The sequence below is a fragment of the Opisthorchis viverrini genome (assembly GCF_000715545.1).
Source record: "Opisthorchis viverrini unplaced genomic scaffold opera_v5_79, whole genome shotgun sequence".
Lineage (NCBI taxonomy): Eukaryota > Metazoa > Platyhelminthes > Trematoda > Opisthorchiida > Opisthorchiidae > Opisthorchis > Opisthorchis viverrini.
Window position 1 is genome coordinate 970,987 of NW_008751737.1, and position 24,909 is coordinate 995,895.

Genomic DNA, 24,909 nt, shown 5'->3' on the forward strand with positions numbered 1-24,909 from the left:
GGGTGCAAGTTAGCGAAGGGTAATTTGTGAGGACCATTGTTCTCGGTTTTCATCGAACCGCAGTCAGTGCAGGGTTTATTGTCCAACTTGAGTTCCCTCAAACAAAACTTAGTGCTGATGATGACCTTCAAGTAGGATGAAACAGACGTGGTGCTTATCGGCTTTCTGACCGTCAACAAAATATGAGGAGTGTGTACTACCGTCGAAGAGACCAATTCTATCTCCATAAAAAGACAGCTGAACACTAGCGAAATGTACTCATTTGCAAACAAATTCGGTTTTTTACGAGAGACCCACCTGGAACTCAGCTGAATCTCTCGTTTACGAAATTTCCAAGCAACCGTGCTGGTGCTTAACTGTCATACAAATGTGGGGAAAGGATGCACTCGTTAAGAGTTGAAAGAAAGGAAAGAGGTGAAGACCTGGTGAAAAAGCCCCACGTCTCCACAGAAACGATTAAGAATGTGTTTTGGAAAGAAAAGAACGTTTGCCGACCAGAAATCCGTAGGAATATCACAGGCAAAATTAACTGAAGTGACCACTTTCAACGCAAGTGATTGAACAGGAATAAGTGAAAGATGATTAGTTTGATACCGGAAAACTGACGCGTGGGAGTCACGGATATCTGAAGCAATTAAACACAGGTACGAGGCCTGATATAATTGGATGTCTGATAAGTGGTTGTTGCCCAAAATTGTGAAGTGGTACCTAGAGTGTAGCTTCTGCGCTAGCCTGATATGCTAAGGAATGAACAAGTATTACTAGTTCAACCCGTGCACAACTGAACCTTCGTTAGAGGGCGGTAGGAAATGTCGGAGGCGAACCATCTCACGCACGGAGAAGACACCTTTATAGCGAATGATATGAAATTTCACGAAAAACATTCAACTGAGGACAGCTCTGTGTTCACAAACTACAGCCTTCGAAAATAGGGTGTGGCTTTCAAGTTCACACAATGCTCGGGAATCGAGGCGAGGGGCAATCCACCAGCAACTGTCTCGATAACAATGGCAAATTTACAAAACACCACTAAGAACTGCACTTTTTTGGTAGCCCAACCCTCCCACCGCCAGTTGAGAATTGTTTCGCAAATAGCTATAAATGAGGAGTTCCTGTTTAATTGTGCACCCTCTGGAGATAATCTAGTGACCTGACCCTAACGCGTGTAGCAAGTTGCTGCTCTTGTGTTCATTCGCACCTGTAGCCATTATGCTATTCGATCGCCGTTGTCCTGTACATTCTACGCAGCAATTTCGATAGATGAGGCTGGCTTATTTTGCACCGGGCGACTCTGTATGAGACTCAAGCATGAAACATGTAAGCTACGCAATGCCCAGGTTCTTTCGACATTTTCGAACACATTTCCATTCAACCACACTAATCTGTGTCTGATAGGACTTTTACAAGGAAACGGGACTTTTCCCTTAGCCAGCCTCCTAGATTGTTAACCTTACCAATAAGTACAAACCGGATCAAACAAAAACTGACTCAGGACTCAAGGGGAACTCCGTTGTCAAACAGAACAGGCGAATTGGGACATCATTTTTACATTGGACCCCCAGTAGGGATAAAGTGAACGGGGTTTCACAGGAAAAAGAACTTAGCAACGACCCTTCCCTCCCAAAAAAAGACTTGATGCGGAAATGAACTTCTATGGCTTCGGACTAAATCATGGGATATGAGAAACGCTATTATGACCTGTTTTAGGGGTCCTTCTTGGTAGCCATCATTGTAAGGGAATTCAAAATCCATTATCCCAGAAGGTAATAACAATTAAGAGAGCAAGATGGACCGTTCTACCAAATGAAGCAAGTTACAGTAACCATTGCGAGTCGCGTACCAGCCTAGTCACTGTGTAGGTCTCTAATCAGTTCGCCGATACCTGATGGAAGTGTTTGAACTAAATGCGCACCGAACGTTTTGGTTGCTTCGGCAGCCTGGGGCAGTCTCGACCCTCAAGCTTCCTTCATGATGTAAAACAGGCAGGCTTAATGAAACGTCACAGATGGGCGTTGTTTGAGTCAACTGGTGGTGTGTTCGGATGGGACCGGACACTCATAGTCCACCATGTTACGCACAAAACCAGCGAACCATGACCTCTAAATGGTCTGTGTAAAGCACCCACCAGAGGAACATCCTTTGCGATAGTCGAACAAATCTGGACATACAATTAGACGTAGGTGTCGGTCATAATCACTGTTTTAGGAATGAAAATGCATCAACGGCCTTACACCCATTCACATTTGATCAGTCAGTGAAAAACTGGAAGGCGAGGAAATAAAAACTGTATTTACAAAGGGACACTGCGCGAAGTCAAGCACTGTCATCCTCGTCACTGATACGTGCACGAACTTTCTTTCGTGGCTCGGAGATCTGCATGAAAAAACGATGGCACAAAAAGCAAGTCAGAGGACTTCAGGACAGAAGGCGTAGATAGGCGCAGATTAGTCATTGGCACACAGGGAAAAGAGATAAATCAGTAATTGCTCAGCGGTGACACGCTTTCGGTGCCCGGCTGTCAAGCCACCAGAAGAAAACATGAGAGCTGACGTTCTGCCAGGTTGCCCAAGCCTAGACAAGAGCAATCGCGATGCCCGGGTTGGGTCCGAATCACGGAGTTTCGGTTAGTAGGCTCGCGCCTTAACCGCTGAGCCATCTCAGTAAAAAGGACAGTATAACATTCGCTTTGAGGCCGAATAGAAAGGGGACGATCGACATGCTCTTCACGAACAGCGAGTATAAAACCCATATAGCACTCCAAGCATCTGAGAGACACTGATATGGGGAGAGTGAAACTGTCTCCGGCTGAAAGATGCGAGAGGATAACCAAAAGTGACCTCACATAGCATACAGCTAAGTTTGAAAATATGCAACACAAGGTTACACGATGACTTTCTTCATCACACTAATTGCACGAAGTTTATTTTTATCTGTCAGCGGCCACAACGTCACTCCCCATCTTTCTCACACACGAGTCTACCAAAACGGTTTTCTTACTGCAAACCCTCTCCGTCGGTTTACGTCATCCGCCACTAAATTCTAGTTGATTCCGGCAGGATTGCGTGAGTGTTATCATCATGGTAGGTTTGTCGTAACGGGGTCACGCTCGCTTTATTAATCGGGTTGTTGGGCTTCAAGTACCGCCATCAAATCACTTCCAGTATTGCGTCCATGAACAAGTGTAGTTCCGTTCAACAATACGCGTTGGAACAGAGGGCGTGGGCTTCTAGAAGTCCGCACTGGTGGCGCCGGTGGATGAGCTGAGCGTTGTCGTTTGACTAACATCATAGGGGATAATCACAACTAAAGTTGAATTAGTGTTGTGACAGATACTCATTTACCGACTGAATTTCACCGAGTCTCGTTCATAATATTTTTGAACTGGCTGTGGTGTACAAGTGGTCACATAAAATCAACTCTAGCACCCTTGTAGGCCCTGGAACGTTAGGGAGGGTCATTTGCATGTATAAACTAGACATAGCTTGATAAACTATTGCGAAAACAAGCTTCCACTCATACATTTCTCGTGCAACGTGTGAATCATGAGGCTGTATGGACATGTGTACAGAAAATGCAGTCACTTGGAGTATGACGTTGGCGCGACACATTCTTTTTTGAGTGTCGCTTATAGTTCGCCAACCACGACTTTCCGATCTATTGGATGGACATATCCTGAGGGTGGGTCCCTCAACACCACTGTAGAAAGATTTACTGAGCTCAAGGGTGCTATCCGTCTACATCTACCTGATAAACGCTAATAAGGCCCAGAGCATTTCGCGATCCAATTTAATCAATCAATTGAGTCAATCATCCAGGTGTAACAGCCTTTCGGCGCATAGCTACCATGTTACCCGAAGGAGGTACGAGGGCTGAGATACAAGCAGGTTGCCCAAGCCTGGACAAGGGTAGCCGAGATACTGAGTTTGGGTTCAAACAACGGACGTTGCGGTCAGTAAGTTCGCACCTTAAACATTGAATCGTGAGCTGATCCAATGGGAAGTGTAAACCAGTGCTCCTCCTTTGAGGCTTTGAGTGGTCGACTGGCTGATTGGGTCGGCTAAGGTGAGAGGAAGATTAGTGCTATTCAACTTCTCGTGTGTTCTGTTCGAAGAATGAGAAAGATTTAAAGGTGAAATGATGTAGATAACTGACGCACAAAACTAGAAATCGATAATGAGACCACTTCATCAGAATTGAGCATTCAGCTTGGGTGAACTCACACGACCACAGATTGTCCATCAAATCTACTCATTGTTCCTTACCACATCAACCTCCCTCCCATCTTTTACCGTCATATCACCAAGTGTGATGCACATGAGGATGCCCAAAATCCGGAAATATACCATAGACACTTACGTCACTCAGGGAGTCCGATTCTGATGAGTAGATCGCAGCAACATCTGAAAACGTAAAAGTGACCCTAATTAATATAGACCCATGATCTAGAAAGTAGAGGCTGACCGGGTTAAAGTGCATGACAAAGAGACAAGGTAAGACTCAAGAAACGAGAGGTTGCGTGAAGTACCATGAATATCACAACAAGAAATGAGTAGGCAGAAGAATGCCAGGAACACTATATTACTGCATAATATTATGGTAACCCCACCTGATAGAGTTGCTTCCCCCGTAGGTCCAAAGCAACGCTCAATGGTGTTAGTGAGACTAGAGAATAAGTCACGGTAGGTAGGGCTGCAACAAACTTGTTCATCAACGGTTTAAACATTGAAGTGTAGACCCAGTTATAAAGATACAAAGGCTGCGGCTGTGCAATGAATCAGACTGACTTATGCACTGAAAGCAACAGCTCGAAGAGATCCTCAGCTTTGGCTTTACTTCAAGACCACCTTACAGTGCGACTGCTTGCCCCTTTTTGTATGGCTACTCCTTTTCAGCCTTCCTGGCATGGTTTGAACTTTGACATACGATGTCACAGCCAATGTAGCTCCCGTGCACATCGAATCATTCGAGCTAGACCAAACCACGGTCATACCCCAGTTCAACGCTCCCAGTAACAACGACCTTATGTGCGATCTCCACAAACAACCCCCCTCCCCAGGAGGTCAAACCCTCATTTCCAGGGCATTACAAGATAGAGAGAAACTAATTTCGGAAGCTGCATTTTGTGACGAGATGACAGCATCACATGTGCTAGAGACAAACCGAACATTATCCAGCTTCGGTAACTAGTGAAATAGCCACTCCATGCGCTGAAATACACCTTCTTGGAGTCCAAAGTAGGGCGAGCCTCTGGAGAAAAGCTACACAAGGTGGGCCTCCCTTTGGAGGGGATGATGGAAATCATATCCGGAATCTTCAGAAAAATCCTAAGGGGTTTCAGAAGTAATCTACTCGAATATCTAAAGAAAAATCGTTGAGCCTTAGCAACTTTTAGGTGCCTAGCTGCCATGCCAACGGAAGGAGGCACGAGGGTTGGGATACTTCCAGGCTGCCCAAGCCCATACAACAGCAGTCGAGATGCCAGAGTTGAGTTCGAATCTCAAACACTGATCCATCTCGAGCTAAGTCGGATAACAATGCATTCGGCTCACCCGAACAATCGAATAACCGCAATAGAAATACGACGGATTTATTACCAAATTTCACCGAAAACTTTGGTCGTCACGTCAAAGTGGACTCCTTGAGTTACTCACTAAGTTGCTAACACCAGGTGGTGTTTTTTGCTAGTTTACAACTCAGTTCCAGAGCAGCCTTAACGGCAGTTTCTCTTGGTAAAAGCGATGTCACTACCATGCATGCATATGAACAGGTCACCGTCAGCTGGAGATTACAGTGCCTGGTTCATGTAGAGTGGAAGGACCAATCGAAATGAACACAGCGATGGTACGAGAAAGCACAAAAAAGGACTGTATCCAAAGGATGTCTGCAAAAGACGTCAATCTGGTCACAGGGGGCCCAAACGGAACCAGCAATTGTTTCCACTGTACCGAGGACATACCTGAAGCTCAAAAGTTTTTTTTAACAAGCATATTGGCATGGTATTCAGCGTGTTATCTGAGAGATCTTACTAGTGATAGTAATGCACATCACTCGAAGGGATCAAGCATGGGAGAACAAAAATGCACCGAACGACAATGTGGATCAGGCGGTCGACCGAGTTTACTGTACTGTCTCCATGCGTGGCTCTGTGTGTATAAACGTGCGCAACCCGTGGTCTATTATCTGCCTATCGTGCCCTATCTTTCGCGGTCAGACTGATCATTCACCAAGGGATCAACCGATCAACTGGAGCTTCATCGTAAACTTTCCAGAGCTTCACCCTAGTGCACCATACTCCGTTCCCACACTCCGTTGCCACATTGTTGTGAATAGTGGCCAAAGCGTTAAAGCCGCCTGCTAAGTCATGATCATGAGGGAGAGTGGCTCCTATTCAAAAGTGTCTATTTGGAGATCTATTAATCTATGCACTCGGCTAACAGAGCAAGGTTAAATTCTAGGTTTGGGTGAGTCATATACACTGTTATCTCGAGAAACTAAGTGAAAAATCACAAATAACCAGTATTCCTCCAACATACGCTCATTAACTCTGGATTATTGTTTCGAACACAGTTCATATCGTGAACATCTTGAGTTGGTCCTCCTATCGACCAGTCAGACAATACATAAATGATATTTGTTCACGACAGGACAAATCCACGTTCTTTCAGCTGTACTAACCGCGTACTCGTCGTACAGTGGTTGTAGCTGCCGCAGTTTCGTTCACCGATGTTTTGGGGAGGGGATAGGTACAGTGGGCTGTCACTTCACATGACTGGTTGGCTTTTTCACTGATCCTCACTGCGCTTCTGTACCTTCATGCATATCAATTTGGTCTTGTATGTTAAAGGCGCCATAAAAGAAGATATCCACTGGCCCATGGCATGAAAGGCACGAAATAATAAAACTCCTAACCTAGCCTAACTAAAACTCTTCAGCACCGAAAATGGCTTAGAACAGACAGCTAGTCTCCTATGTCGAGCATTCGAAATAGCGACTGTCGGTATTCGGTTAAAAAAAATCGTTCAGCTGTAGCACCCTTTCGATACCTAGCTGCCGTGCCACACGAAGGAGGCACGAGGGCTGGGATACTGCCAAGTCGCCCAAGTCTAGACAGGGGAAGTCGAGAGGCAGAGGTCGGGTTGGAGCCACGGTTTAGGGATTGACAAATTCAACACGAACGAACCTTTGCGACTGGCAGCCAGTGCATTCTTCGCATTCCGCTTCAACGCGTTAATGGAGGTGCTGTTACCATCATCTTCGTCATCATCCTCATCCCCACCGTAATGACGATGTGAACTGCTGGACCCCCCACCGAAGCTACCTCGAGTCATGGCTTGTCGTTCGCGCAGACGCCGCATTCGACTTTCACGACGGAGAGTCACACGAAGTTTCTCTTCTTCCCGTTTGACGAGGGCGATTCTGTTGGATTCAGGATCCGCACCAGCAACCGGGAGGATTTTGACCTGTGAGGAAGGAACGATAGTTAACATCCAATCAGATAGAAAACATAATTGAAGGGAGTTCATCACCGCCAGGACGAACTCATTGGTTGCCCGGTTAGTTGAAGTCCCAATCGTCAATCTGGAGCTACAATAGTCACCTCAACCTCCCAAAATGCGATAACCTCTTCAGAGGAACTGAGTTCGGGGACACTTCCGCCGTAAAAAAGTCTTATGAGTAGCATTTATTTCTACTCTTAATATGAAATGACTGTTCATTATTACACACGATTCCCAAGTATTTTTACTGCAGTTAAGTGGAAGCTTATCATGTCTCATCTATATAGGCCCCGATAAAAAAAACAGGAACTAGCTGAGCAAGGTGAGAACATCTTTTTCGTGTGATTCGTGTATATTAACCTTAGGTAAGGAATGAGATTGGCTAGTCCATCACAGCTATCTTAGCATAGGTCGCTATCGAATAAATGACAAATGTCCGTGTGGTTTGAAGAGTAAACATCGCAAGGGACCTCGTTTAGCTTGCAGTATACCGGTTAACAGGCTAAGTGGGTCGAGTGTGACATTGTTCTTTCACTTGCCTGCCAGGATACCGTGCAGCACTGTCGGGCAGAAAATGCATTTCTCACCTAGAGACTCTAGCCCCAAGACCACCGACTGGTCGATTTTCTGAAAGTCGTAAAGTTGCTCATGTGAACCGATTTTTATAACCGCACACTGATGTTCCCCAGTTCGAGATCGGCCTCCTACGAGTAGCCTTACACGACCGATTTCGACATTCAAGTGAGTATGATTGTATACTGATCCATATAGCAGCCAGTAGATGCATGACCCAATAAGGATTCAACCACAATGACATCCAAACGATCGAATATTCATATGACAAGAACATTGGGACATGGGGGACGTCCAATGGATGCACATACAAGAGAAGGGGTCAAAAAGCATAGTGTGAGTGGAGATGAACGTGATGGCACCAAATAGGAAGTGGCGAAAAGCGTATCGAAACCAGTAACAAGGGACATACCTTTTGGGATTTATTTGTTTTGTCGGCCAGCGATAATGTGATTTTTCGATGCGTGAATGAGTCTGTCGAATGTGGCCTTTGTGAGAGAAAACAGAAATTATTTTAAACGTCTAGAAAACCGTTGTTGGATATGTGACCCGAATAGAAATGCCTCTTAATACTGGTCCAAACTTGAGTGATCTAACATTAAAGTAAGTCCGATCAATAAGTACCCGGCCGGAAAAATCATGCTGTGGAGTAGGATTAAGCAGTGACCTCGTACCGGCAAAGTAGAGTAAAACCAACAAAAGGCAGTATTGAAACGGAAGCAAAAAACTCATGACCATCCACTCCTTGACTTAGTGTGGCTGGGAGTTGGTGGATTGTGATACAGTTGTTCCACTTTGGAGTGACCAGCCCAAACACCATTTTAGCTGGTCCTCCCAAGACTACTTAAACGGCAAAGAGGGGACTGTCTCACAGAAGGAAACACTTGGTGGGTTCCTTGAGGTGACCCTTTCAGAGAGGGACAGCTGTTTGCAAAACTGTATAGGAACAAATCAGCAACGGATTCATAAAATGAAGTCATTTTTTGGCTTGAATACTTGCGGGTCAAGAGGAGAAGTGCCGAAAATCACCTGCAACATGAAGAAAACACTTGTTCAGTATAATTGGACGCTTCCGAAAACTTGTTTTTACTGAGTTCGACACAGTGAAAGCTAAAGCACCTAACCGCAGATAATCGGCCTGCCTAGCATATGGTTGATCCAACCAGCCGTTTGAGAAACCGAAATGTCATCAACACGCATTCTGACTGGTTCACGCAGCGGAATCCGTGACCATTCATAGAGCCATTCTTGCTTTCAGTCAGTTATAGATTGCTTGCTTAGAAGCTTCCACAACTAACAAAAGATATCCGATACGTGGGCTGTCGAATGGTTTTCAGCAACCTTGTGAGTAGTTTGCTTTATGAAAATATGCGATACGTCTTTCACATCTTCTAAACTTATTTCGCTCAATATGCTCTGGTAGACACCATATTTTTTTATCGACAAAAAGTTGCCACCTTGATGTGGCACCATGATGTGGCTGGAGAACTGCGGCTATCCTGAGAGCTACACCGGCTGGAATTCTGTTAAACAAGGTGCGACCATCCCAGGAAGGCCAAAGGGAAGCAGTCAGATGAGGAGCTCTTAACCCCAACGTACTACGGCCAACCGTAGTACGAGGCAGTTTGCAGGGACAGTCACATTGTCCTCTGAGATGGGAGTGTGAAGGCAGGCGATCAGCAAGTCCGTATCTGCGTGAGCAGCAATATTGTCCTAAAAGACGCGCAATCTGGTCACTCAACCGTGACCACATGCGGATTATCCAATACGGTTTATATGCAATTAAAAGTTGTCAAGAGAGTGATGCGGCTCCAAACACATTTGCTATGCCCGAGGAGTGAGACGTCTATGCCCCCTTCTCTGCGTCCTCCGGCTAGACCAGTCTACCGCATCCAACCGGACGAGACTATGAGGTCACTGGCTCCAGGTGGGGTTCCCCGGAGAAACCCTACTTTTCACTGCCTTGTGGGTGATTTCTGAATCAAAGCCTCAACATAATATACCAAAGAAACAACTTTTCCTCGGCCTGAGCGACTCTTCGTTCGCCGGTCCTCACCCACAACCCCCTACGCACCCATCAACTGGTTCAATGAGATCAGTCCATCTACCAGCCTCCTAACTATTGTTCCGCGTCTAAAACTTCGCCCAACAAAATAACTGAAATACCCGCTTAATTAACTCAAAAGGTTCGACCCATGCTGAAACTATAAATTTCCATCCTCACTGCCAAATTGGACAACAAGCATCACTTTCTGAAACGTTGCTCACCTTCCTGAAACATGCATATGATCGTGTATCTCAAGCGGCTTAAGACGAACTCAGATGTTTCACCATTCACTCTTCGGGCAACTGGTGATTCTGATGCGGTGGCTCGTGGCACGTATGGTGTCAAGGTTGAACACAGTTCAAGGACGGAAGTCGCTTTACTGGACTAGATCCCCGTAAACTGTGCTCTACGGTTGTTTGACTCAATTAAAATCAATGCAGATCGATGCAGTAGACGGTGTCCACCTGTCACATCAGCATACGCAGTTCAAACTACAGTTCTGAAGCCGAGATCTGTCACGACTGCGTCGGTTAGTAAGAAGGACAGCGAGGACGCCGAAGTTGGACGACTAAGCCCCGAAAAGCACAGTTAAGTGATAGATTTGGAGTTGGTGTTCGACTCGCAGATAATGGAAAGCAAATTCTTCAGTTGTGTGATGAACCTCTTTTGTTCCTGGCCAGTTCGAACTTTCAGCATAAACGCTCAAACCGAGTTATTTGGAGGCCACCAACCATAAATAAGTCATGAAATCAGATGGATCATGTGGATGTCAGTATTACTTACTCTCAGCATGACGCGTACCAAAAAGGAGAACATCCCTTCATCAACTTACATGAGTTTCAGTAGCTCAAGCGTATCGAGCTGACCTAGTTGGAAAGCTACTCGAGACGCTGATGATGATTATTTTGAAGTTAAAAGAGGCTATATTCCCCCTTAAGACTTGACGAGATGGACGCTGGACTTCCTCGATTTCAATGGATCTTATTGTTGCCAGAAAACCCATACTAGCAATCAGAACCGCAATGGCGCACGCAGATCTCTCAGACACTCGATAAGAGTCTGAAGAATATCAGAGAAAGCCAGTGGATTCGGACGGCTCAGGAAATGGAGAAGGCTTCCGCTGCGAGCAAAAGTAGCGCCCCATTTCGGCGAACCTGATTAACCGACCAAAAGAAAACAGCTGCCAGGGAAACTATTTGAAAAAAAGATGGCATGGTAATTCATTTACAGAAAAGTCGTCTTGAGCGACGTGTCGAACACTCTAGAAAACAGTTCAGCTGCTCTCCTTCAACATACTCTCCGGAAGAATTCATCAGGGCCAGAACTCATTTCTTCAATATAGAAAGGCGTTCGGCCTGAATTGTCTGTACCCTACGCTTTTCAAAGTTGGCGACGTACTGGTAAGCAATCTGACGACAATATTAAGAAAGATTTGGAACGACGCCTGAGTTCATCACTTCCAGTGGCGCAAGACGAGGCTACTGTCTCATCATTCCTTTTCGACTTTTTATTGTCGTGCTGCCTGAAAATTCTCTGCTTGACTCTAACACCTTCGGGGATCCAAATATTCTTCGGGCGTTCACAAACAGACAGAGTAAGCAGACGATATTATTCTCCTTGGTTATTGCAGTTTAGCAGACGTTGTACACACAGAAAGTGTAAAGTGCTGTTACAAGATTGGATGGAATCAATCTTTCAGCTGTAGCACCCCTTTCGGTGCCGTGCCACCCGAAGGAAGCACAAGGACTGGGATATTGTCAGGTTGCCCAAGCCTAGACAGAAGAAGGCGAGAGGCAGAAGTCGGGTTCGAACCACGGACCTTCCAGTCAGCACATCCGCCCTCTAACCACTTGAGTCATCTCGCCCCGGATGGGACCAAACCTGAACTTCATGCTTGCAGACCAGTCAACAAAGTAGATAAATCAACTTGCCTGGGTAGCTGCTTAAGTTAGAGTGGACTGACTGGAGATGAGGACAATTATCGAACCATAAAGGTTAGGACAAACTTAGTCAACCGTCGACACCTACTGCGCCGGCGTGATATCAGTTTGTCTGTCACGGGCAGAGTATCCGTAGCAATGCTGCGATTCATACTGCTTCATGGATGGGAAGTAAGGCCTATATGCACAGATAATGTACGAAAGCTAGTCAGCACTTGATCATCGGTGTCTCTGGAGCATTGGCGAGGTGTGACAGGAACACTGAGTCAGCGACATTGGGGCGCGCCAGGCGGTTGTAACAAGAGGGCCAGTGAGCTCGTACCTTAACCACTGTCGCAGTATTACCGATTTCAAGCAGATTTTCAGTAAGTTTTAAGCGATTGAGGCAAGCTGGGTGCATATACTTTGGTTAGACCATACAGAATTCGGTGTCATACATATCCATCGAAAACCTCCATCTGAAAACCTTTTGGGAACTTAATGTGAATTCCTGGAAAACCAATGACATGTGAGTACGCGGATTCAGGGTGACGTCATAGACCTTCTTATCGAACTCAAAGTAAACATCCATTTGAAGTCGTCCGTACAGACCCAAAGTCTTCCAGAGGAAATGTAAAAAATGGTGACTTCCATAGAGTAGCCGAGCCTATTGGAATCCCATGAACGAAAGCAGGTCCTCAAGGCTTGAATTCGCATTCCAAACAAACATCAAAATACATTCACTCATCAGTGAATGTTTACAGACGGAGTTTGCAGCAATAGTTTCTAAAACCAATTCACCGTTCACCCAGTTTTTTTACGTATGTACTAATTTTATACGTTCATGAAGAATTGCTAAGCGATAAAATGTCAGTCTATTGCTGCACACTAGGACATCTGTCATAGCTTTGTATACGCCCGATTAATGTCCAAAACCGTCTAGTGTGATGAAGTTTTGAATAGCCACGTGCGGCCTAATCAGAAGGGAAAATGCTGGATCGGATCAATGTATTTTCCCTTCTCATTCCCGAACCACGCCAAACTGCATTCGACCGGTCTTACGAGTACCAACATCACTACTATCAGTTCCATGCGGCACGATTACCACTGCCATGATTTGGCAGTACAGGCTACAGAGTGGGAGAACGGAACTGTTCAGGACACTGAACAGAAGTGATCCATGCTTTGCCACTTTGTTGCATAGTCCTTATGTATGTCAAGGCTAGATAGCTCCACTGTTTCTTGTAATCAATTGGTTTCGTCCGCCAAAAGAACTTTGACCGACCGGGTTATGGATAATGCTGTGATGACAAACTGGGCGACTTCATGAGAAAAGGATGAGTTCGCTTTTGTTCGGCTCTTCGTTTCGCTATGAATAACACCCAGATAAGGGACCATCAAATTAAACAATCATGCTTGGGTAGTTAAGAAAATACGAACCGGATAAAAACATGTCGACTATGTTTCAAAGGATGACGAAACCAAAAACTCGTCGAGCCGGTGAATAATACACCTTACTGTTCAGAAACAGAGACCAAAAACACTTTACTGGCATAAAAATAAGGCCGTACATATGGTATACCTTCTAACCGAGTTCGGTCTTTCAGACCACTCAGGCCAGTCCGGGTCTCTCACTGGACATCAAGTGGAAGAAATAGTCCATAAATGGACCAATCAAACTAGTGATCCGGAAAACAATCAGATGTGTTAGCATTAAGCTTGCTACTAGAGTCCGAGCAAGATTACGAAAAACCACAAGGACTTGTTACGTGCTGCTTGGGGGAGTGTCATCGACTAACCATAGGCTACAAGTACCATCTCTTACGGACGGGCCAGTGATAACAACTTTTGTCCCAAACAACTAAGAGACTGCACTGAATTTGACCTGGAAATATAGGGGGGAGTGGTGAAAATGAAGAAACCTACCTGAATGTAAGCTTCGTTCTCAGACTGGACTGCCCCTGCAGACCACTTCCTTCACGAATGAATAGGTAATTATAGTCCGCATGAATGTCCACTTTGTGAATATCAAAGATTTCATCGCCCAGATGAAGCGACAACGACCCGTCAGACCAACGCACGATGCGTGCGTTGGACTCATGAACCACGTCACCAGCATCGGTCTTTGCAACACGCCAGCGGATGGTGTTTTCGACCTGGAATACAGAAAAACAAGTGAACACAAAAGAACCACTCCCTAGCGAGATTGAATTCGTTTGTCCGGAGCCGTACTAAGCAGGGGATGGTAGATATTTAGAAAGTATAATCGCCAGTGACATTCACAGCATACAGAACATTGCGCAGAAGTGTCGTCCTTCTATGAATTACGGACTGCACCGACGGATATCCAATGGCAGAGAATTTACTCATTGCCATTTAGCTTTTACGATTTTGACTATTAGGCCATTTCGGTCTCTCTCAAACTAATCTAGTTCTCGTCCCCGCCCCCAAACCGGTGATACTAAACGACACTGTTGATGAGAGGTGTTAAGGGATTTTATGGGTCTTGATATGTGAATTTCGGGTATCAACTAAAAACACTCCAAGTGGACTTGAACGATCGGACTCCAACAATACCTTACGAAGAATGTTAATGCCTAGCTATCCACAAATGGGCTGGGGGGTGGAATTCTAGGAGCAGACTGTAACCGTTTACCTTCTGTAGCCCCCTAAACTCGTCAGTCGTGAGCGCTGGTCATCACGTGGCTGGTGTCAAGACGGTCGATCAAACTGTGGTTTGCTTGAAACATCATCTTTCAGCGTCCAGGCCGCGTACGAAGCGTCAAGCAGATCCTTTCTTGGTAAGTAAGTTGAACTAAAACTCAACTGGACTTTTCATAATTCTTTACATTTAATACCGCCAATACGTGTGAAAACTACTTCGTGTTTCACTCCATTCCGGAAAAAGCGGATGATGATACACTTCAGTCTTTGCTTCTATAAGTTACTTACAACTGAGGCAAGGCTGATCGACGATGAGTGACGAAAGCATACAGTATTGGGTTGACTGGACCATTCCTTGGTAAGTATTGGGCTCCAGAAAGTGCAAATTACGGTTCAGAAACTTGGAGACTAAATCAACCTGGGCACCCTGGTACACTACTACTCCGAGTAGGCTTTTAATACAAATCGGATGCAGCACCAAGAGTAGCCGTCAAGTGGTAGAGCCCATGTAGAGGACATGTCTATTTGACTAACCTTCAGTTTGAGTCTCGTCCGTCCCTCTTCGTCCAAAACTTCATCCTCATCAAGCTCATCTTCGTAGAAATTTGGATCGAAGGGGCGAGTTTCGACGGACAAAAAATTGGGCATCTTGACCAAATGCATTTCCCTATAGAAAGAGTTGGAGACGGGAACACAAAACCAGACTTACCAATCAAGAGATTCAAGGTGCTTCACAACAGACTGGTGGACGAATGACCAAGCGTGATAATCTACTTGTTTGCATACACCCACTTATATTTGAGCAAAGGGTTAACATTCGTCCTGACTAAACCATTTGTGAGTGTGACACAAGACCTCGACAAAGGTCACAAAACAATATACCAGGAGAATCCGACTAGTTATGATGGAAAGCAAAGCAGAACACATCGGGTTCAAAACGGTAAAGCATTTGAGTAAATGGTAGAATAGAGATTATTTGGGCCAGCATATACACGGATCCTACACCGGTCGCGTTATACACCATCTCCAGCAGCCCCGGATGAATTTGACATTTACATGGGCCCAGATAGCTCAGTAGTCAAGGCACGAATCTGGTAACCGGAAGCTCTGTGATTCGAACCTGACCTCTGCATCTCGAGTGCTTCTGTCCAGGCTTAGACAAACTGGCATTTTCTCGGTCGTTGTGGTTCCTTTGGGTGATATAACTCTGATTCCGTTAGGTAGAACTTACGAGGAACCAAATGTGGATCGCAACATCCCATGGTGAAAGTTGACCGATTATTTATGGAGGACTGTTTCCTGCCGAGGGTACCTCCAGAAGTGTACACTTTTGGTTGGACTGTTGAGGTGAGAGAGTAATTACACATTACTCTCAACTTCCACGGGGACTTTGACACAGGGTGTACCGAACACGCAGACAGACTGCCCGTATACCGACAGAGCAGCTTGGACCCAACCATCTTTCATGGCCCTGAGTGGCTATTCGAATAAAGCAGCAACTACATGCGTAGCTCAAGACTTCAACAGGGTGAGAACTAGACCAGAGAGAAGGGGGACCCCCACATACGGACTGCAGGCATGCAGAACAGTAAGAAATAACAATACCAGAGGATTCCGTGCGGCAGATGACATTGAAAAAAAACGGCGAAAATAAGTGCGCCATGACAAGTGACATATGTGTCTTCTACAGAGCCATAGAACCCGTTCGCCTTGTTGTATGCTCTTTCGAACAAGTGCTAAGTGACGCTACGGACGTTACTTGTATGAAATCCAGAAGAAACTGTACGTTAAATGAGCCGCCTTGTCCTTGCATGGAAGTCTGCTGCAGTGAACTGACCGTGATACGGACTGCGTTTTTTATTCGAATGGCAGATAACTTTTCGAGCACTGTTTTGTCACATAACGCTGAGGCTGACGCTCAAAGAGGCCTTTCTAGGGGAACACATCGGACCATACAGAACAAACAACCGGCTTCGGAATTCACTTGATCGATATTCACGGAAAACACTTGTTCGTGAGTGCTTTCACAGCACAACTATATACACAGCCAAGTCACAGAGTACTGACTACAGGTGCCAACTTAAAGCCAAACAGTGAATCATAGTTAAACTGATCTGGTTTTGAGTTATTGACTATCAGCCGCGCACCAAGAAGAATTGAGGGATCACAGTCAGCACAGCATGTGTCATAATGAAGCTGATTGTCACAAGAATACCGTTGTCTACAAGACTGAACCCAATTCTGGTGACTTTGTGTGATCCGTCGTACAGTCTGATGATTCGGACCCAAACTTGCAAAGTGCTGTTCTCAGCACCAGTGAGGAAAGATCTCCAAAATGACACAGTGACGTCACACAACACAGGGATTTCACACAATCCACGAGTGTTTACAGGTGCATTTGATCAAGAAGATCCACATGCAAGCAATGCTAGGGCACCGTCATTCCCCGTCACACTTTAACACTCAGCGACTATCTAAAATGGTGTCGCCGAGCGTAAACACCACGTCTAACCAACCAAGGTGATTTGCGTACGACCTTTTCCATGGAGGTTGTCTACATACTCGTAACAAAATCATTTCCATTTGAACAGAAAAACTGCGGTGAAATGTGACCATGTTCAGCTGATCTGTGAATCGGCTCTCCACCGAAACCATGATGTTGGTTTCAGAACCTTCTCGCAACAGTAGACCATTGACTGCAATCACATGGAGGAACTAGTTGTTTAAGCGAACAATCTGGGGAACACTACAGAATAGAGGCACAGAATATGCGGACCCTACGAATTTCTTCTGTGGTTATGAAGGATCTGATGATTAAATCTCGTATTCCAACAATGCTACAGTATTCGCCTAGAAATGTCTTCATCGTAGTAATCATCATCATCATCATCGATAGCAAGTTCCATGTATGCCCGGTGAAGAGTGGGAGATGGTGACACGGGTCCCCATAGAAAACGGTCAAGAAGAAGTCACCTACATCTTGCAACAGTGATGAGACAAACACAGATTGGCATCATATCGAGGTAAGATGCCATCAGCTGAATTAACCAGACGTCCACTGTGAACCTCATTCAACATGAACCCAGCATATAGCGACAGATACACTTTACTCAAGCACTCCAATTAGGAAGTGACGGCGTACCTGCCGATGAGACCCGTTACGTACCATGTCCTGAAGGTTTTCTGACCACGTGGAAGTGGAGTTACCTGGGTCCCAACTGGGAAGGCACGAAGATGCTACAACACTCTACAAGACGGTGGTCACCGGCATTTCACATTGCAAAGTCACGGCCTGTCCCACGCGAGCCTTTCGCCGACGGGAATTCGGAGTTGAAAACTATGCCCAACTTGTCAGGTGGTAGCTGGGTATGTGTACCCAACAACCCTAACTTGACGAGTTCCACCTGTTGTTCTGGTGATTCCGATTCATAACCAAATACCCGCTTATGCAAAAACATTATAACAAAACACAGTGCAGCTAGCTGACACTTACCATACTGCAAAAACAGATAAACAAACGTTTGGATCCGTCTTATGTCCTCGGATCAAAGGAATCGAGCTTCAAAACCATACAGTAAGATTGCACTTTAAATCGTCGTGTATACACGGCCCTTCAGCTTTAGCGAAACCCGTTTCGGACGGCACAAGTGACCCAAGTTCGAAAATGTTGTCGATCGAAAAAATTAAGACAATCTACTGATGATTCAGAGGATATTTGAAATCTTGAGGCAATGACTTGCACTTTGAAAATGCGGATTGACGATGGTCAAATAGCAGGGAAGTGTCGTCCGATTAGTCCAAGTCTACTCATCAATATCGACAAAAACGTACAACAGTGCTGGCTTGAATGCAGTACCACATCTGCTAGTTTTTCCCAGATGTAAGAATTCGATACCAATATCTTCGACACCTTGAAATGTACATTCCATGACAATGCCGCTGAAAGGAGAGTAGGAAAACAGCCCTGTCGAACCTCACTAGTTGGGAGGAAACTTCTGGACAGTTCAATGTTAACTTATACAACCGTTGACGCAGGGGTAGGGGGCACAGTATTTACAAAATTTAGGATTCGTTTTTGGTCAAGTACATATAGAAGGACTGAGCTATCTGTGGGATCAAAGGATCCGCTGATATCAAGGAAAACCGCGATTTTTGGCCGGAAGTATGCATTTTGTTGCTCAAACATCTGAAAAATGTAAGGATGTAATCAGTTCACCCGCACCCTGCTTGCTGCTCTCTGGTTTGTCTCATGCTGAGGTTTGGCATCGCAGAATAATAGAAACCAGTGGTGACGTTGTGACAAGTGTCCGGCTAGCAACTTTATGATAGGAACAGTCGTTTAGTCTACTTTTTACCAGAGTTGCTGTACAATATATCCAAAAATACTGTATCGAGTTCAGACTGTGGGTTAACTAGTTGTCCTAACGCCATTGAAGTGTGGATACTGAGGATGGACAGACACGTAAAATGAAGGAATTTAACATACTTGCCCAAATCAGCTCGGATCAGGGGGAAATCTACTGCGATTCTGGTTTCATCGGGTTCATGAGCGTCTTCGTCGTCCTCCTCCGCAGGCTCATTACCATCGCCATCACGAGGTTCATGATCGCCCTCTTCCTCATCTTCGTCCTCATTAGGCGCTTCATGGTGTTCCGCATCATTTTCATCATCACCTTCATCATCTGAGTCATCATTTAAAGGTCTAAGACGCGAACCAACTCTAGACGATGAAGTGGATGGAATATGTCGCGGTTGCCTGTCTTCTTCCTCCTCCACATCCTCATCTACGCTAGACTGCACTTCAGGCGATGCCGGCTGAACCTCAGGGCTAGCCGATCTATCAGAATGGGATTCCAGATCAGACTGGTCTGAGAGTTCTTCGTCAATTGGAGGAGCCGGCTTGGAGCTTGACCCATCCTCTTTCTGGACCAACAAAAAGAGAGCCACACATAGGTGCATAATCCCCTTGTACTTGCCTGCTACGGAACTTCAAGCGGCTGAATGTTGTCCATAAATCACGAGAATACCAGTTTACGCATCTGGCTCAACGGCAGACGATAATTAAATGTGAATAAGCGAAGATCTTTCGTCTTCGTAACAACAACTTTATCGAAACCCCAGTAAAAGACAAATAACAAGAGAGCTAACGCACAAACGGAGGATGCCATGACAACTTGTCGGGATTAGACAGGAAGCCGTTTGTCATAAACACCCATTAGTTTCGCAAGACGTTGAAAGATGACAATGGGAGTGAATATTAGGAGCTGAGCATTGGAGGTAACATCCAGCAGGTGACTCTAGGGTTCATTGGAAAAACTGAGGAAAAATGCTCTCTTATGGATGTGAAGACAAGAGGGTGTACATGTGCAGTGAAACCGATGGCTAAGGTGCGTTGGTTCCAATGGTTGAACGACTAGACCACGTCCGTCAGTATCGCGAACCACTGATGCGTCGCATCCTGGGGTCAGGGAAACGAGTGTTGCAAACGCGATTAAATCCAATGTTTAAGGCCACCATGCTGTCTTTTCAAGTCATCATCTAACCTACCTTTCACTGGGTGCGTGTAAGAATGGGAACGACACTTCAAAAAGTAGGTATACAGCCTTTCTTTATTCCTCCCCCTTCACCCCTGAATAGACCACTTTATCCAGGTCAAAAACCCTTGGCGATTTTGGACCCATTACTCCCAGTGAGAACAATCTTTCTAAGGAATCCAGAAATGCCATGTTTGCCTAATGTGAGCCGAAATCGAAGCATAATATTGCTGGTTACATCCAAGACGCACTCCTGTATACTGAACGCAACAACCACTGAGACGGTCCCGTGACTTGCGTGTAATGAGGCAGATTAGATGCACCATGGGATGTAAGTTCCATTCTATGGACAAGTACGGGTGTTATGAGCTCCATCACTTGACGAATGCTCAGTTATGTGGCTAGTACTCTAGCTGTCTAGGCAAGGCCCTTGGAGGTTGAGGTCAAGTAAAATGATGATCGTTCACTTCAGCCGAGAAAATATCACAAGACACTACTAAGTTAGCGCAAAGGTGTCAAGAAGAGTCAATATAACGCTTCAGGTAGCGTCAAGTCGATGAAACCGCAAATATTTTCAATCGCCATCTCCCAAGAGCATTTCCGAGCACCATTTGCTTTTCAGTTCGCGCTTCCCTTTGAATTGCACTATAAACGTAGCGTTAATTGCCCTGCCATCAAACGCCCCTTCAATACCCATGATACCAAGAAAAGACTAACCATACTGTAAAGATTTCTCGAAGGCAAATCCTGACAAATAATACGATGGCTCCAAATAAAAATTCACTTTTGGACCGATTGCCAATTTGGTTCTTCAGCATGTCTTCTTTAGCTGATTTCCAACTGATTATTCTGTTTTAGTCATGCCTCTTCGATCTGTTTTTGTGTGATTCTTTCGAGTATTTAAATAATTTCCTAAGCCCTACCAGGCATTTTCAGACTCTTCATCGTTCTCATATCTCACATCCTGCTGAAAATGGTTTTAATCGGCCACAGCTACATAACAGACACCAACTTTAAATCGAACACATACTTAACGTGTGATTATGATATGGTGCGGTCGGCCACAGTTTAGACAGGTCATTTTTTGCCGTCCAGAGATTTATGCGAGCAAGCCACGACATTAGTTAAGGTGTCAGATAAGGTAGACACCCATGCCACTAACAGTTTCCCAATTGTTAGGACGGTTAGTCAAGAGGCGCGTCCGTTGATTCATGTACACCCCGATCAATCCTTACCCGCGGCCATACGATGCGACTGTCGACGTCTTTTTCGATTCCCAAATGTACACACGGCTGAGCCCGACGAGAGCTCTTCACAAGAAACATAAACCAAGAACTTACATTTCGCGATTTGGTAGGTGAAGTACCTTGCCTCGGAGAGGCATGTCCCTCAGACTCTAGTCGTAATATTAGCGCGTCAAATGCATCACGGGCTTACCTGTGTCACTGCCAAAAACATCCTTCTGTGTTACAACGTTATGCGGTTCTTCTTCCTCCTCTTCGCTAAATGAATCGAACTCTGAAGAACCATCCCTGTCCTCTGCCTCTTGATTTTCTAAAAAGCCAATATCAATATGATGAGCTTCTAAACACACATACCGCCCCTTTCACCACCAGAGGCATTATCTGCCTCGTCCTCACTTCCGTCAAATTCCATCAATTTGAAACCAGTGTCTGGTGCAGCAGCAAGAACGCTGAAAACGCAAACAAAAATAAATTACACAGGCCACGAAAATTTGAAAACGGAGTCTGAAACATAAAGTACTTCCACCAAGCACAATAAACCTGAAAGTCATATCATTGGTGGTCTCACAGAACATGGCATCTAGCCTTCAAGCTAGATCCGTGAATATCAAAAGGAACTTCACACGGGTTGATGGAATCTTAGGACCCTGCTTAGCGTTGCCGACCGATCCATTGGCACGCAAGCTCTGCGAACTACTGCTCAGATATAGCTTGCCACCCCAAGGGTCGCCATGCCGATCGTGGAAGCTAATTTATCAGTATCGTCGGAAGGGAACCCCTTCCACTGGTCCTACTAAAATGGACCGCAGGATTATCCTGGTCTGTGTGAAGCCGCACTTGCTTCGAAAGTCTCAACAGTGACATCATTCCATGGGCCCCAAAATGATCGAGGCTCAAAAACACACGCTCCAATATCTCGATAATCCCGTATATGCACCAATTCTCCCTGTTGAGTCCAATGCTGAAGGTAGTCATTACGAGCAATAGCAGACGCCGCCACCCGAATGCACAGACATGCTCTTCTTGGGGCGACTAACAACCGGAATGTTTGCACCGACGTGCTGTCGCCAGGCCCACCACACCATTGGCAAATCTGGTGTCGGTAAGCGTTGTGAGAACGGTAAACGCCTGACAAAATTAGTGGTCAATAGGATGTGTTTGCGACAAATGCCCAGGACACTTTATTTTGTGCTCGCGAAACTAAAGAACAGTCAATCATGCTGGTATCCAACCGATTTGTGCGTCTTCTATCGGGGGCTGTCCGTTCTACTGAGGAGCTGAGCCGAATTTGGTGACAGTGGTGGAGCAGTTTCATTCCCATCCACGTGATACCAAACCGCATAAAAGAGTGGGTCAGGGGCATTGCTTCATTATAACATCAAAACACTGAGGGACACGCGATGACGATGTGCACTGGCGAGTGCAACTGAAACCAATATCACAGCCTTGGGGCGCCTTTTCCGGCTGAGTCGAAGCTCGAACCGGCTCCCGAAGCTCGAACCACACGATACAACAGGATAGCTTGTCACGGACTCTGATGACAAAATAATCAACCAGACAGAGCGCTTCGCTCAATTTCCAAATTATTTTTCAGACAGCTCCATCCATGAGGAGCGCATTGAAAACAAATGCCACCAGAAAGTGAGATAGTGCGTCCCGCCCAAAAACATAGACAGGTGATCCGGAATAACTGAACTTTAAGTCGATTAGACGGCACGTCTGAAAATGACTTCATTGCTGCTCGCGCATATTTGTCAACAATTTTCCTCAGCTATTTCATTCTCAACTGGTTACATTTTCTGCCCACAATAAACCATTGCCAAATTGCACTTCTTTATCACCATGTACCCACGTATCCATAGATGTCAGTGATACTACGTCAGGCTGTACTCCACTTCATCTGTCGACGAAACCCAACAAGCGTGAGCAAAATAGTTGTTCATTAAATGTCAAACACATGACGCCAATGTCACGCGTGATTGGGTTGGTGGGATTTGAAGTGTATTGGTTTGAAGTATGTCTAACTCATGACTTAGTGCTGGCCTACCTTGAGGTGCCTACACTTCCGTAAACTTATTCAGGCAATCCAGATAGACACCTTTTAGTGCTGTTCCTAAGAAAGCTATTTATGGATTTATTAATGCAAAATGGCTGAGAGAAAAGCAAACGAGCTCTTTTCACTCCAACTACCGTCTCTAAGCATTCGAAAAACTTTTCCGAACATCAAGAGCTTATTCGAACATTGCCCTGTAGAGTCATGAAAACTGGAACGCACCGTTTCTAAGGCGGACGACTGACACAAGCCTAACTTACAACAAAAAACCTAATCCTGAGCACTTGAGTAATCTGATGTAGTTGTGGAAGAACTGGTCCCTAAATGCACATTAGTCTAACCGACCGCGGCTCCAGAGTGCACTGCCAACTCAACCATCGCGGATTCAGTGACTACCAGGGACAATGACACTTTCGTTGAGGAATGCCAGGTGAGCATAAAACAATCTACATACGTGCCGCGACTTATGGCCGGTAATCGAAACTGATGCAGCTGGAACCAATGTGCCTATGGTACACGGTTTATTGCTGATAAATTGAAAAAAATAATTGCAGTAAATAAAATTCACACAAATTTCCAGGTGTCTTGGGTGTGCTGTGAAGGAAGGTGCAGAGCAATAAACTGGACGATCAGCGACAAACATTGACCTCGATGACCGATACCATTTTGCATGTTCCACAACCGCTGATCAGTAAACCCATGTGAAGGTAGTCTCTGTGTTCACACATCAAGAGAAGAATAATCATAGGCAACCCTTTTTCTGATAGTGCGGAATCACGGACCTCCAGCTACATTCCGTCAGAAGCGATCATTCTAAATGAGGATACAGTCGTCACCTGTAGCCCCAAGGGCCGAAGCCATGAAGCCGACAACGCTGCACCCGAAAATCCGACGTGCAGGTTGGTCACACTCATCGCGGATGAGCAGGGAGTCAGTGTAAACACAGAGACGAACCGAAGCGAATAAGCCAAGAGAACGTATCCGAATCGGGGAGTTGTTCGCGGAATCGATGGTGTATTTGTTTGTGAGAAAGGGCCCCTTCGGGTTGCCACCAAATGCGCTATCTCTTGGTGATTCGATGCCGCAGCCAAGCGGTTTGTCAGGATCCCAGAGAGGTAGGTTGATGGCCAAACCATGTCCGAAATCCCGAAGAAATAAACGAATGCGACACCATTGCAAATCTTCGAGCAATATCTAAACTCAAAGACCAATATGTCGTATTCCACGCGATGCAAGCAAAAAACACCGGAAATTTATCCCACACAGACAGAAAACGGGCGATGAAAACCTGACTGCAAGTGGGCGAAAATCGCCCCACAAAGTGTTGGGCAGGAATCCACGCGGACGCTTCGAACTATGGAATTGGCGCAGTGATTTCA

General features: G+C 45.5%; 1 protein-coding gene across 1 annotated transcript; it reads right to left on the minus strand.

Moving 5' to 3' along the window:
• Positions 1–2,314: 2,314 nt before the first annotated feature.
• On the minus strand, positions 2,315–21,889 carry T265_13585 (hypothetical protein; the record flags this gene model as incomplete). Its single annotated transcript, XM_009169578.1, has 10 exons — positions 2,315–2,373; positions 4,357–4,400; positions 7,181–7,460; positions 8,482–8,557; positions 13,962–14,191; positions 15,234–15,366; positions 19,186–19,622; positions 21,574–21,629; positions 21,671–21,787; positions 21,832–21,889. Coding segments are annotated over 10 exons (1,488 nt in total), but the record flags the coding sequence as incomplete, so codon positions are not given.
• Positions 21,890–24,909: the final 3,020 nt, after the last annotated feature.